Source organism: Olea europaea, chromosome 13, assembly GCF_002742605.1.
Source record: "Olea europaea var. sylvestris chromosome 13, O_europaea_v1, whole genome shotgun sequence".
Taxonomy (NCBI): Eukaryota; Viridiplantae; Streptophyta; class Magnoliopsida; order Lamiales; family Oleaceae; genus Olea; species Olea europaea.
In genome coordinates, this window is record NC_036249.1 from 14,412,166 (window position 1) to 14,425,065 (window position 12,900).

Consider the following 12,900-nt stretch of genomic DNA (forward strand, 5'->3'; position numbering starts at 1 on the left):
CCTCAGAATATGTTAAAAGATGTGATAGGCGCTAGAGGTTTGGTAATGTTATCCACTCACCAGCCGAAGACCTCACCAACATTAACTGTCCGGCCCCGTTTGAACAATGGGGAGTTGATATCCTCGGCCCCTTTCTTGTAGCAAGAGGTCAATTAAAGTTTGTTGCTGTAGCAGTAGAGTACTTCACAAAATGGGTAGAGGCCGAACCTCTCGCCACAATATCGGAGCCCAAGCTAAGAGCCTTCACTTGGAGATCTATCATTTGCAGGTTTGGGATACCAAAGGTCCTCATCACCGACAATGGCAGGCAATTTGACAATCAACAGTTTAGGGACTTTTGCTCAAACCTTGGGATTGATCACCGTCTGACATCAGTTTCGCATCCTCAGAGCAATGGTCTGGCCGAGGTAACAAATCAAATCATATTACAAGACCTCTGAACAAGAATAAGCAATGCTAGGGGTTCTTGGTCCGACGAGCTGCTTTCTATACTTTGGACGTATAGAACAACTCATAGAACAACCGCAGGAGAAACCCCTTTTATGTTAGCCTATGGCATTGAAGCAATGGTCCCGGTGGAAATTAGACTCCCGAGCCATAGGAGGCTCGTGCCAGAAACCTCGGAGCATACAACTGAACATCTTGATCTCTTGGAAGAGGTACGGGAGCAAGCTGCTATAAAGGTGGTCTCTTACCAAACTAAGACAGCAAAACATTTTAATAGCAAAGTCAAGACTCGGAGATTCAGAACTGGCGACTTGGTCTTGAGGAGGGCCGAAGCAGCAGGTCACCCCCCAGGGAAGCTCGGGTCCATCTATGAAGGACTCTTTGAGGTCATACGACAGGTTCGCAAAGGAGCATATAGCTTAAGAGACACTTCGGGTAGACCTCTTCCAAGGCCTTGGAAGGTCGATAATCTGAAAATATAGTACAAGTAACATTCCCAATGCCATTTAGGAGATTTTCTTTTCCTGCATTTTTAATTCTTCTGAATATTGTTTTTGTTTCTTCGGGCCTGCGTGCCTTTGCATTTTATTTCTAGTTTAGCGGGTCTGCGTGCCCATGCATGTTTTCCGTTTTCTTTTATAATAAATTACGTTCGACTTGATCCCGTTTGGGTACGTAGGTAGTTTGGATACAATAAAAATCCGAGTCCAGTCCGAGCAATTAATAAATCCAAGCCTCGGGTATAACAGTCCGATAGTTTGCTTTGCGTTCAGGAATTGCCTGAGCCTTATCCTCGACAAGCCAATGTAAGCCTTGCCATCGAGCAGGCCAATGTAAGCCTTGCCCTCAAGCAAGCTGACCTAAGCCTTGTCTTCAACAAGCCAATGTAAGCCTTGCCCTTGAGCAAGCCGTCCTAAACCTTGTCCTTGACAAGCCATTAAAAGCCTTGCCCCGAGCAAGCACCAAAACCTGGGAGCCCCGAGCAACTAAACATCCCGAGGATATACATCATTAATTTTTGTCTAGGTTCCAGAGAGAAAGCTCGGGATGTACTTCTGTACAGAGGTCGGTCACAATTCTTCATACACCTCGGGGACTACCATCCCTCGAGATTAGTCCTCGAGTGTTAAGTGTCCAGAAAGCTACATCCTACATTCACCACTGTCCTCGGCATTATAACTTGTTTAAAATTGAGTTATTTCTTCTCAATCGTCGAGATGATTAATTAGTCGTCGAAATAATTAATCTTCTTAAGTCCTCGAGGTAACTTGTCTACATGCTCGAGTTCAACATTTGATGTTCCAAAATGATTTTACAATTTGAGTCCTCGGGATAACTTGTCTACATGCTCGAGTTCAATACTTGATGTTCCAAAATGATTTTACAATTTGAGTACTCGATATGTTTTAACTACTCTAGGCATCGAGTTATTTAACCATCTTACATCAAGCTATTTGAGTTTGTCATGGTCGAGATATCAGTACACAGCAAAAAGAAAAATGCTTGATCGAGCAAAATACATGTTCAAATTACAAAAAGAAAGGGGTGTCATCATAAGAAAAGACATAAACTAATCTAAGTCCTCGGCCCTTTCTCCCGAGGCTGTGCTCCCCTGCTCCTCCACTGCGTCCTCGCCGTCAACGTCGACCTCATGGTCCTCGACGGTTTCCTCGGACTCTGAAAACTCGAGGACATCAGCAACCTCAGGGATGCTCTTTAAATCCTAGGGTTTAGCGTCGGGCTTCGATCTCAAAAATGCCCGAGCCTCCTTAAAGGCATGGAAGTACGAGCCCATGGCGTACTCTCCCTTAAGACCGTTGAACTCCTCGAACATTTTGAAGTCCTCGATCGCAACCCCTCGAGCTTCAGCCAGGCGAGTCTCAAAATCAATCTTCAAACGCTCGATCTCGAGCTTTAAACCTTCGGCCTCGCCCTTGGCAGCTCTAGCCTCTTCTCGAGTTTTTTGGACGTCGTTCTTCGAGTCCTCGAGCTCCTTCTGAAGAAGAAAGCGCTCAGCCTCCAAGTCGGTTATCCTCTTCTCATGTGCTCGAGAAACGTCCTCGAGTTCAGTGGTTTTTTTGGGCCTCATCTTTCCCCTTTAGAGAAAGGCATCGGGCAATGCTCAGAGCCTACATCATATAAACCCGAGCTTAAGCAATTACATCGTTTAAACCTTATATTTACACCAAGTAAATTGAGCGAGCTTATCTTCAGAGTGAGAGATTCCAGAGCCTTCATGCCCTCATCAAAATTGAGGTCCTTCCGATACTTGTCCACGATGCTAGACACCAGAGGACACCAGTTAGGATCCTGATCTTGGAAAGAGGGCATAGGTGGGACCTCATCCTCGAGGTTGTTAACCTCGAGAGTACTCCTTGGCCGAGGACGTGACTGAGGTGGAGCAGTAGGAGTCTCAGTGGCCTGTGTGGTCTGGGTATGTCCCCGGGCAGAAGTTTTCCCTGGCCCACTTCTGATATTTTCGGGGCCTAAGTCCCGAGCTCTCTTCTTCCCTCTCTTTTGCCCTGGAGCTCGAGCTTGAGGGGCTTTCGACTTTTTGGTCACGGCCTGTCTGAGGGCTGAAGGATCAAAAGTCATCTCTGCAAAAAACAAGTCATTAAAACGAGCACAATTATACGTTCAAAGACAGATCAGTAAGGAAGAAGGCAAAAAAGTCCTACCCTCAGTGCCTTTCACATCCACGAGGTCGAAGAAAGTCATCCCCGAGGATGTCATCTATATCATATACAAGAGGCTCGAGGTTCTCTAACATTACCCTATGCCTTTCTTAAGACTCAAAATAGGCCTGGCTTTCACAAAATCTGGGAGTGTCGGGCAAAACCCACCTAGGACTAAAAGGAAGGTCACTATCCTGAGGTACGACATAAAACCGCTTTTCTTTCCATCCTTTCAAAGAATTGGGCATCCTCGGTAATCTAAATCCTCCTCGGGACGAAAGGTAAGCAAAACAAGTATATTGAGGAAGCTGTTTCAGCTCGAACACCATTCTACAGAGATTGACGTATAGGTTAATTCCCAGGTATCTACAAGCTATAAAGAAATAGGTGAGCATCCTCCACCCATTTGGCACGAGCTGTCCAGGGCTCATATTATGCTCGACCAATAAAGCCACAAAAAAGGGATGCAGAGGCCATCTAAATCCCCCCTTAAGTGAGTCCCTAAAAATCACGAACTCTAGATCCCGAGCAAAGGCCATCCTATCCTCTACCCCTGGCGTCCTAATATCACATTTAGGCATGAGCCCATGCTCCCTAGCCGTCGATATTGCTAGATGTTCCTTAAATTTACAGGGAACCTCGGGGTACCTAAAAGGGGTCGGGATAATTTGTGCTCGAGGTTGGGCATTAATTGGGACAGCCATAGGTATGATCGAGCATCCTATGTCCTCGGGAGTACTCCTCGAGGATGATGACGAAGACTCACTACTGCTACTACTAGACATCCTGACCTAGGTAAAAAATGCCTAAAGAATAACTTAAAAACTCGAGGTCTTATCTTAAAGTCGACGCCTAAAAACTCAAAGTTCCGATCCCGACGATTAGCGAGAGAAGTTTACAGAGAGTAAAAAGTGAAAAATGAAATGTGGAGAGGGTATTTATAGGCAACAAGAGCAGGAAGCCCAAAGGTCACTACCCCGATCATCAGATCTGGACACGTGTCCTACATCCACCCCTACCAGTTTTTACCGCCTTTTCCTATTTTAGGGCTGACGTCAGTACACGTCAGCCTTCTAATCACAGTCGTTCAGAAAATCCTCGAGCTAAAAACTCGAGCTTTTATTTCCAGTCTCTTTGCATCATATCCTCGAGCGAAGTCTTCGACCATATATGCACGGGGGCCAATGATGGTGACATTTTCCAATATCTCCGATCAACACATTATCCCGATGACTATTTTTGGTAAAGTTGTAAATCCATCTACGGTGTCCTCAAGCATGTGCATCCTCGAGACACTAAGCCCGACCACATCCGTCTGGCTGCTTCGCATATTGCAAATATTTCGTCCTCAGCATCACAGTCGTCGGGCATATGCTTCCCTCACAACCGACGATGGTTGACCCTTTAGAATTCCTACTCAATTAGGACTCTTAACTCCTGCAAGGATTCTATCCCACATATAATTATGGAATTCAACAAACTCCTTAACTATTCAGGATTCCAACAGATGAGGACATCCAGTTAGTTGAGTTCCACTAGGAGAATGTCACTTACTACTATAAATACAGAACCTTGAGCCATTATTCAGGTACGTTTTTTCATTGTTCTCCAGCACGTAGCCTCACGCACAAAATTCCCTTTCTGACTTAAGCATCGGAGGGGCGACGAGAACACGCCTCGTTGCCTTTGTTTCAGGTACCGGAAGATCACGTTCGTGCTTCGCATCAGTCATCAAGCTCAGGAAATCTACAGGTACGATTTTTGGTAGCATCAGATAATATTCGTGGGTACAGCATGTAATTATGTTTTTGTCCCTGAGTTATTCCACGGAAGTTCAGTGAGCAGTGGTTAAGTATTCATTTTCCATGGGGGCAATATAGCAAACGGCAGCGCACATGGATGTGTAAGCTTTTCCAGTTAAACCGCCTGGCAGCTGGCCGGTCAGGTTTTCAAAACATTGATAAAGAGTGATTTGAAATCTCATGGTTTATGTGGATGATTAAGCTTTTATTTGATGTGAGAGGAACAGACCATTGTGAGGCGTCAGATTCAGTTCACATCTGGTATTCTTTTGCAGTAAAATGTTGATAGAGGAAGACGCAAAGACCAGTTTATTTCCTCCGTAATGTTGTTGAGGATTTTATGCCTTTTAAATTGTCATTTGTCAATTAGTGGGTTTACACATAATGTTTTCAATGTCCCTAGAGGAAGCATATGACAAATCTAACTGAGAAGTCGCAATTTGGAAGGTATATCTCAACATGTAGTATGGTCATTTACGGGACATGTCTGGGTAGAACACTTCTCTTTACAGTCCTGAATCCTGTGCGCTTCTGTTTGCACTGTAATTTCCTTGATTAGCTAGGACTAGTCTTATCCAAGACTCTTCCCCTGTTTCCCCAGATTATGTGTAGGTACTTTTATCATCAAAAGTTGATAGTCTATTTGATTTTCTCTTTATATATTAAGATTCCATTATCTCCGAATAAATTAACCTGCATGTTTATATCATTGTTATCAGGTTTTACATTATGCATCTTGAAGATAGGGCTCTCAAGTTCTCAGATATAACACATCATGCTAGTGTGACCCAGTGCCTTGGTTCAATTGGTGGCCATGTTTGGTATCTTGGAGTTGGAAAGCCATCTACTGTAGATCCAACAGAAATAAATGGCGCCACTGGTGCAGATGTGGTGCAATCTCACTGTGGTCACTTTTATGTTCCTCCGGCTGTTGATGACATCCGTGCTTTTAGAATTTCAGGTCCAAAGTTCTTGAAGCTGAATAGAGGTACATGGCATGCTGGGCCATTGTTCACGGAAAAGACAATGGACTTCTACAATCTGGAACTGAGCAACACAAATGTGAGCATTTCTTACCATTGTGCATGATTGTACTGTTACTTAATTTGGTTTTGAAAGTTGAGAAAATTGTAAACACGATAAACCTTTGGTTGCGAGACCTTTTTGACTGAATCCATTAGCGGCTTTTATTTTTATTTTTTTATTTTTTTTTTTTTTTAATACTAATCATATGATTGATGAAGTTTCTTCACCTTGTCATTATAAGGTGCTAAATCTGGAAATCCTGATATTTTCAAGTCTTCTTGTACCTTCAAATACTCTTTGAACAGTTTGTCGAAAGAACAGTGTACCATTGTTGTAGACTTGACTTGCATATGACTTCAACCGACAATGAGGCATACTTTTGAATTTCGCTTTTGCTCTCTATACTGAACTTTCGGATTATTTCTATATGTTGTTTCTGGATAATTGCAATTAACATTCCTCCTTGTATGCAATCCCCACTACATGATTTAGGCCTTCCAGATATAATTTAGAGTTTGGAACCTTCAGTGCTTGAGCATTCGAAGTATCTGTTTCTTGTTGAAGTGGTACGAAAAGGTGTATGAAATTATAGTCCCATCATTTTATGTTTCACTTGAGGAGATAAATGAAAAATACTAATACTAAATGTGATATATTTGTGTATGAACCAAAATCGAAATCTTAGTATGATGAGTGCATAAGGACATCTGATTCATCGTGTTATTTTCAGAACTATAAATGTAACAGAAATAGTTTAGGTGACATTGCAAATTTCAGTGATAGCACGACCAATGCTGGGTCCTGGCTTTCATTCATAATTTCTTGATATGCTCATCTGTGGGGGTTTCCATGGTACAACATAAGTCATCCAGTTTTGAGGTGTTTCCTGGGATATCAAACAATGGCTTTTGAAAAAGACACATCCATTCTGAGTAACAGTTAGTAATACAAAGCTCTAAATCCCCATAAACGTCCAAACCGCATTGCGTCATCTGGCAAGTAAGTTACTCAGGCGATTCTAATTTTGAGTGATAAAAGGGGGTTGAGTTTTAGTGTTGTACCCATGAAACTGACAGTGGCTGTGATCATATGGTATAAAGAGGATTGCCAAAAGAGTCGACTTGCCATTATCTTCAAGAAGTGTATATGTACATTCAAATAAGCCTTATCCGGATTATGGATTGGTACAGTACTAAGCAATGACCTTTATTCGAAAAATCTCTAAGAGGCTTATTAGTTATTTGGTTTAATGTCTCAACATGTATCTGTTCATTTTTGCTATATGCAAGTGTCCCTAAATCATGGATGTAACTTTGTTCCTTTTGCCTTTATGTGCAGGTGGTAGATCATACAGTCCACGACTTCGTCAAGAAGAATAAAGTGGTATTTCTGCTGGACGAGTAGAGGGCCTACTTCTAATTGTTAAAAACCGGACGAGAATATGAGAAAGACAATGCTTCTGTGAAGAGTGAGTTGGTGGTTTGTTAATGGCCAGCAAATTTTTCCTATGCTGTAAGGATGTATCAATGCTCTTTTGCTTTTGGAATGAAAAGTTAACTATTGTTGAAGAACAACAACAATGCCAACCCCTAAGCATATTTACGAGCAGCTTTTGGAATGAAAAGTTAACTATTGTTGAAGAACAACAACAATGCCAACCCCTAAGCATATTTACGAGCAGCTGATTACTGTGTCCTTTTATTTCTTCTAAATGTTCGACTCCAGGATATTGAGTTATAACTACAGGCGCTTAATCAGTACAAGATTCCCGTCCTCGCTTCTTCCATGGGTGGGTATAGCGCTTGGGCGATTAGGGGTTTCCGGGCATTTGTCCAAGCCAAGCCCATTCGCGAGATCCTCACAACCCCCTTTAACCCCTAGGGGTGCCGAATCAGAGCTGAAGCTGCTAATGGGGACTGAGCAGATATTGACCTATGAAATTTGTACAGTTCGGCTTGGATTCTATGCAAAGCGATATCTTTCCATTCTAACTCCTGCTGTCCAACTAGCTACAGCGATCACAGCTGCCGCTAAGATCTATATGTACAGGAACTGTTCAGGATATGTACACCATCCTCCGTCACTGTCTGGAACGATAATTCATTGTCATCCTCCCTAGTCAATTGCTCATGCCCCTTTTCCCCATTACTCAATCAATTCGAGTTGGAATAAACTTTCAATCGGTTGCGAAGGTTGACACCTCTAATTACAGCCATAAAACATTCCAGAGATCGAGTGTTGGTTCTTTCTCCCAAGCATTACCCTTTTGGCCAACGAACTACAAATACAAGACATGGAAGCCAGGAAAACTTGCAGAAAAGTGTCATGTCCAGTCAAAGGTTGTTTCTCATGCACGTAATCATGCGAGTCACTGCTTTCAGCCAACGAGAAACTAGATGCTATTTTGACACTAGACACAATAAAGAATGAAATCGTGAACAGCCAATAAAGTTCTAAGTGGCAGAAGATTGATCAGAGTAGACATGGAACATTATTCAGAAAATTTATTTGAGCAAAGTCGAGATACGGCACAAAATTCATCTGCCCTTTATATCTCAAAGTATTGTTGAATTTTAGTTCATTGTAAAAATGCCATGCCAATAACCTGTTACTAGATAAACCACCATACCCTGTAAACTCACACTGATCCCTTGACAACGTTGCCGCGAAATTCAATTCCTGCAATAAAGTTTAAATTGATTGATTGACAAAGAAAATGAACCCAGTAAGACAGAGTCGTGCTTCTGCATTAATACATCATGCAAATAAAACTTCTTCTTTAAGCACAGTTTTAGAATAATTTTTAATATATTTACACACCTTCCTTCACTATTTCTACATATTTGTGACCCTAAAATTGCAGTCCGTCCTCTGAAGTAAATGCATTTCACATTTATGTACACATATGTACACATAGTTTAGCAGCATACAAATGCAAAAAAGTGGTATAATCGCAGATTAGCCGACATAACAAAGAGCTTTTATATGCACAATCATGAGCAAGATCAAAATTAAGAAAATAATGTTGGAAAATTTCATTCGGGTAGCTTGGTTGCTTCATAACAAATGTAGCTAATGGGGCAAATCCTCTTGCCGACTTGATCGTGTAATTAGGAAACGACTAACAAGCAATTTCCTAGGTAAAGTACGCAGTTGTTTCGACGAAAGTTTGCTCTTTAACATGGTTCACACCACACATCCCTATCAAAAGATAATGAATATTAATGGAAATTAAAATTCTTTCCTCCAAGCAGAAACTTTTATTTAGTACTGAACCAGCCTCGTACGTTAATGCTTGATAATCAAATAAAAAAATAATCCAATATGGCGAGAAGATGATAACTTACTGATTATTAAGACTGATAGACATCGGGAAGCCTGAGACCCACACTTGCGGCTGATTTTCCAAGTATTCTTTTCATCTCATCAGATCTATCCACTGCAATGTTGTATGAAAACAGTAGATCCTGCACAACCACCATGACATAAAATCAAATTTTGAAACATAACTCGTTTCCAGTATCACAATTCAGAAAATGTTATGAGCAGTGTTAACATTTTGAGTTTACTATAAAGATTTTTCTAGATAAATGTTCCCAAATCCGCATATTCGAACAATGTATCATGATTAAACATTTGAAATCAAGTCAATTGATTCAAAAGACGGTCCAAGAGACAGAAAAGAGTTGTCGTCATTTCTAAGAGACATGACACAAAAGAATGAAATTCATACATATGTTTACAATGTACATTAAATATTGTCAGTTGACTGAGCACTATTTTCAAACAAATCAAAAGCGGGAAACCTATGTGCATGTACCAAGTATAAAAATGACAACAGTAGGCACAGATTGAGAACTCCTTGGAAAGCAGAAGTCAGTGGTGGGGCCAGGATTTTGCCTGAGTGGACAGCCCCACCCCACCCCCAACTCCCACCCCATCCCATCAAAACAACGTATCTCAGTCAATAATGTAGTATCTTTCTGAGGTCTGTAACAGTTTAATTTGAACTTTACATAAAATATTTTTTTGATGAATAACAAAAACACTAAGAATTTAACATCTTCACAGCAGATAATTTTAAGAAACAAACATCACACTTCCTTTTAGTTTTCATTAACACGTTATACAAAAGAGGGAGATCAGAATATTTAAATAGGCACAAAACAGATGGGTCAAGATTTCTGAAGAGGATGAACCTAGAGATCTCAAGAAAGGAAGAACCAGGTGAGTCGTCCAGCAAAACATGAACTACTGACAGGGGGTAGCAATGACTAAACTTTTCAGTCAAAGAAGAAAAAATTCTGTGAATCAGAGAGGCATGAAAAGCATACAACAGAGGTAGTTACTTTTCCAAAACGTACCATTTTCTTCACAATAAATAACCATAAGGTAGCATTAAAGTGAGTGGATTTGATTTGAACAATAACATGGTTAAGGTTTATTGAAGAAAAGATAAGAGAGAAGCTGCAAACAATTAAATTGTGGCAAGATATCAATGTGAAGGTAAGCATTTCAGCATTCATTGACGATTCACAGGAGAATTTTACTTTACATGCTATTTTTCATTTGCACGTGTTGTGTGCTTGGGGTAGTGCATAATCCCATTCAGTTGCAAAGCTGGCTTCTTGCCACCACATCAATCTAGAAACATTAAAGCATGAAGTAAAACATCCTAGAGAAGTGGTTACGCAACAAAAAAAGCACACAAAAAGTGTGCTTTAATCAAGAAATGTTACCTGTACCTACATGCATATAAATAGATAATATTGTAGCAAAGATACGAAAAGAAAACCAGTTAATGGAAGATAAAAGCATGAATCAATACAGCACACAAGTGCATCAAAAGTTGTATACCATATTCTAAAACTAGTGACATACTCTTTGGTATCTGCATGTCTTGAACATATGCATAGGTACACAAAAAAGGTGATCAGAAAGAGGCTTAGCCTGGCATATTTTCATGGGAATGATAACACTAGAGCAGCATTCATGCTAATCAAGGAAGCAAATTAAGCGAGAGGTGTATAGGTTCAATATGAACTCGGTGATCCTATTTGGTCAACTACCTTACCTTGATTTACCACTTCTGTTGCATAACTCTTTATCTGAAAGAAAAGGGTGGATTACATTTCATTTGGTTCAAATTCATTCTGTTGAGTCAAGCATATACTGTTTACAGCATAACATACAACACTATCCACCATACTATATGCTTGAAATTCTGGACATAGCTCGCTGAAACTGCTTTATTAAATCTTATTTCTCTACATTTAATCAGAACCCGGATCTTTAAAATCATCTACCAATTTTCTACAGGTATAGAAATGTAGCATCAATATGTTTAAAAGAAAATCGATATCTTGAAAAATTTGTATAGTAGTACAATAATACCTTGTGGTGATGGACACTGTTGAGATAGACTGTGTAATCATAGGCAAGCTTCAATTTTTGTGGCTTCTCTGAATTGATATTATTCCTGAATTCTTGCTTGATGAAATCGGTGAAATGGGATTTATGCTCTTCTCTTCCTATGTGTTTCCTGACTGCTTTCAGAATGTCCCTGTACACCGTCTTTCCTGTTTTATTTAGGCCTTGAAAAGATGAACCCATCTCTTCCGTTGGGTTTACACAGAAATCTTGGTGTTCTGTTTCTGCATTGAATCCCAAGATAGTAAAAGCTATCAAGATTTTCCCGTTTCAATTTCTTCCTAAGTAATCAAAATAATACGTATACCAATAACAGAATTATAATACAAAATCTGAAAGAGGGGAAAACGGAAAGAGAAAAATTAGCTTACCTAGGTCCAGTGAGGAGAACTGGGTTTTACGAGATGGGGTAGTCGGGGAATGATGGTGCCGCTAGTTGAAGATTGAGTTGACGGTGGAGACGACTAATTGAAGATTATGACTAAATACTAAAAAGGAATTTTCACCTGCCGCAATTTTGAAGTTTTTGTTGTAAAGCTATGAGATAACAAGAGCTCCACCCCACCCCATTCCAATGTAATTTTGGAAGGAAATGTATTTTGAAATAGTAATTTTTTGAAAAACTAAGAAACAAAAATCACACTTCCTTTTAGTTTTCATTAACACGTTATACAAAAGAGGGAGATCAGAATATTTAAATAGGCACAAAACAGATGGGTCAAGATTTCTGAAGAGGATGAACCTAGAGATCTCAAGAAAGGAAGAACCAGGTGAGTCGTCCAGCAAAACATGAACTACTGACAGGGGGTAGCAATGACTAAACTTTTCAGTCAAAGAAGAAAATATTCTGTGAATCAGAGAGGCATGAAAAACATACAACAGAGGTAGTTACTTTTCCAAAACGTACCATTTTCTTCACAATAAATAACCATAAGGTAGCATTAAAGTGAGTGGATTTGATTTGAACAATAACATGGTTAAGGTTTATTGAAGAAAAGATAAGAGAGAAGCTGCAAACAATTAAATTGTGGCAAGATATCAATGTGAAGGTAAGCATTTCAGCATTCATTGACGATTCACAGGAGAATTTTACTTTACATGCTATTTTTCATTTGCACGTGTTGTGTGCTTGGGGTAGTGCATAATCCCATTCAGTTGCAAAGCTGGCTTCTTGCCACCACATCAATCTAGAAACATTAAAGCATGAAGTAAAACATCCTAGAGAAGTGGTTACGCAACAAAAAAAGCACACAAAAAGTGTGCTTTAATCAAGAAATGTTACCTGTACCTACATGCATATAAATAGATAATATTGTAGCAAAGATACGAAAAGAAAACCAGTTAATGGAAGATAAAAGCATGAATCAATACAGCACACAAGTGCATCAAAAGTTGTATACCATATTCTAAAACTAGTGACATACTCTTTGGTATCTGCATGTCTTGAACATATGCATAGGTACACAAAAAAGGTGATCAGAAAGAGGCTTAGCCTGGCATATTTTCATGGGAATGATAAC

At 40.1% G+C, this 12,900-nt stretch overlaps 2 protein-coding genes across 3 annotated transcripts in view; one reads left to right on the plus strand and one right to left on the minus strand.

Moving 5' to 3' along the window:
• LOC111407686 overlaps positions 1-7,645 on the plus strand; it is a 13,976-nt gene extending 6,331 nt beyond the window's left edge. Inside the window, exons 2-3 of the mRNA XM_023037319.1 lie at positions 5,644-5,986; positions 7,289-7,645. Coding sequence (XP_022893087.1) covers positions 5,644-5,986; positions 7,289-7,354 — 409 coding nt within the window. The 3' untranslated portion in view covers positions 7,355-7,645. The remainder of the gene's footprint in view (positions 1-5,643; positions 5,987-7,288) is intronic.
• LOC111407687 lies at positions 7,559-11,904 on the minus strand. Of its 2 annotated transcripts, none has more exons than XM_023037321.1 (4): positions 11,752-11,904; positions 11,345-11,604; positions 9,298-9,417; positions 7,559-8,629 (listed from the first exon to the last, which is right to left on the minus strand). In XM_023037321.1, exons 2-3 carry the CDS (start codon positions 11,561-11,563, stop codon positions 9,304-9,306), a joined length of 333 nt encoding a protein of 110 aa, XP_022893089.1. In that variant the 5' UTR covers positions 11,564-11,604; positions 11,752-11,904; the 3' UTR covers positions 7,559-8,629; positions 9,298-9,303. The 2 variants fall into 2 exon arrangements, with proteins under 2 accessions (XP_022893089.1, XP_022893088.1); XM_023037320.1 differs by lacking the exon at positions 7,559-8,629 and adding an exon at positions 8,713-9,151.
• Positions 11,905-12,900: the final 996 nt, after the last annotated feature.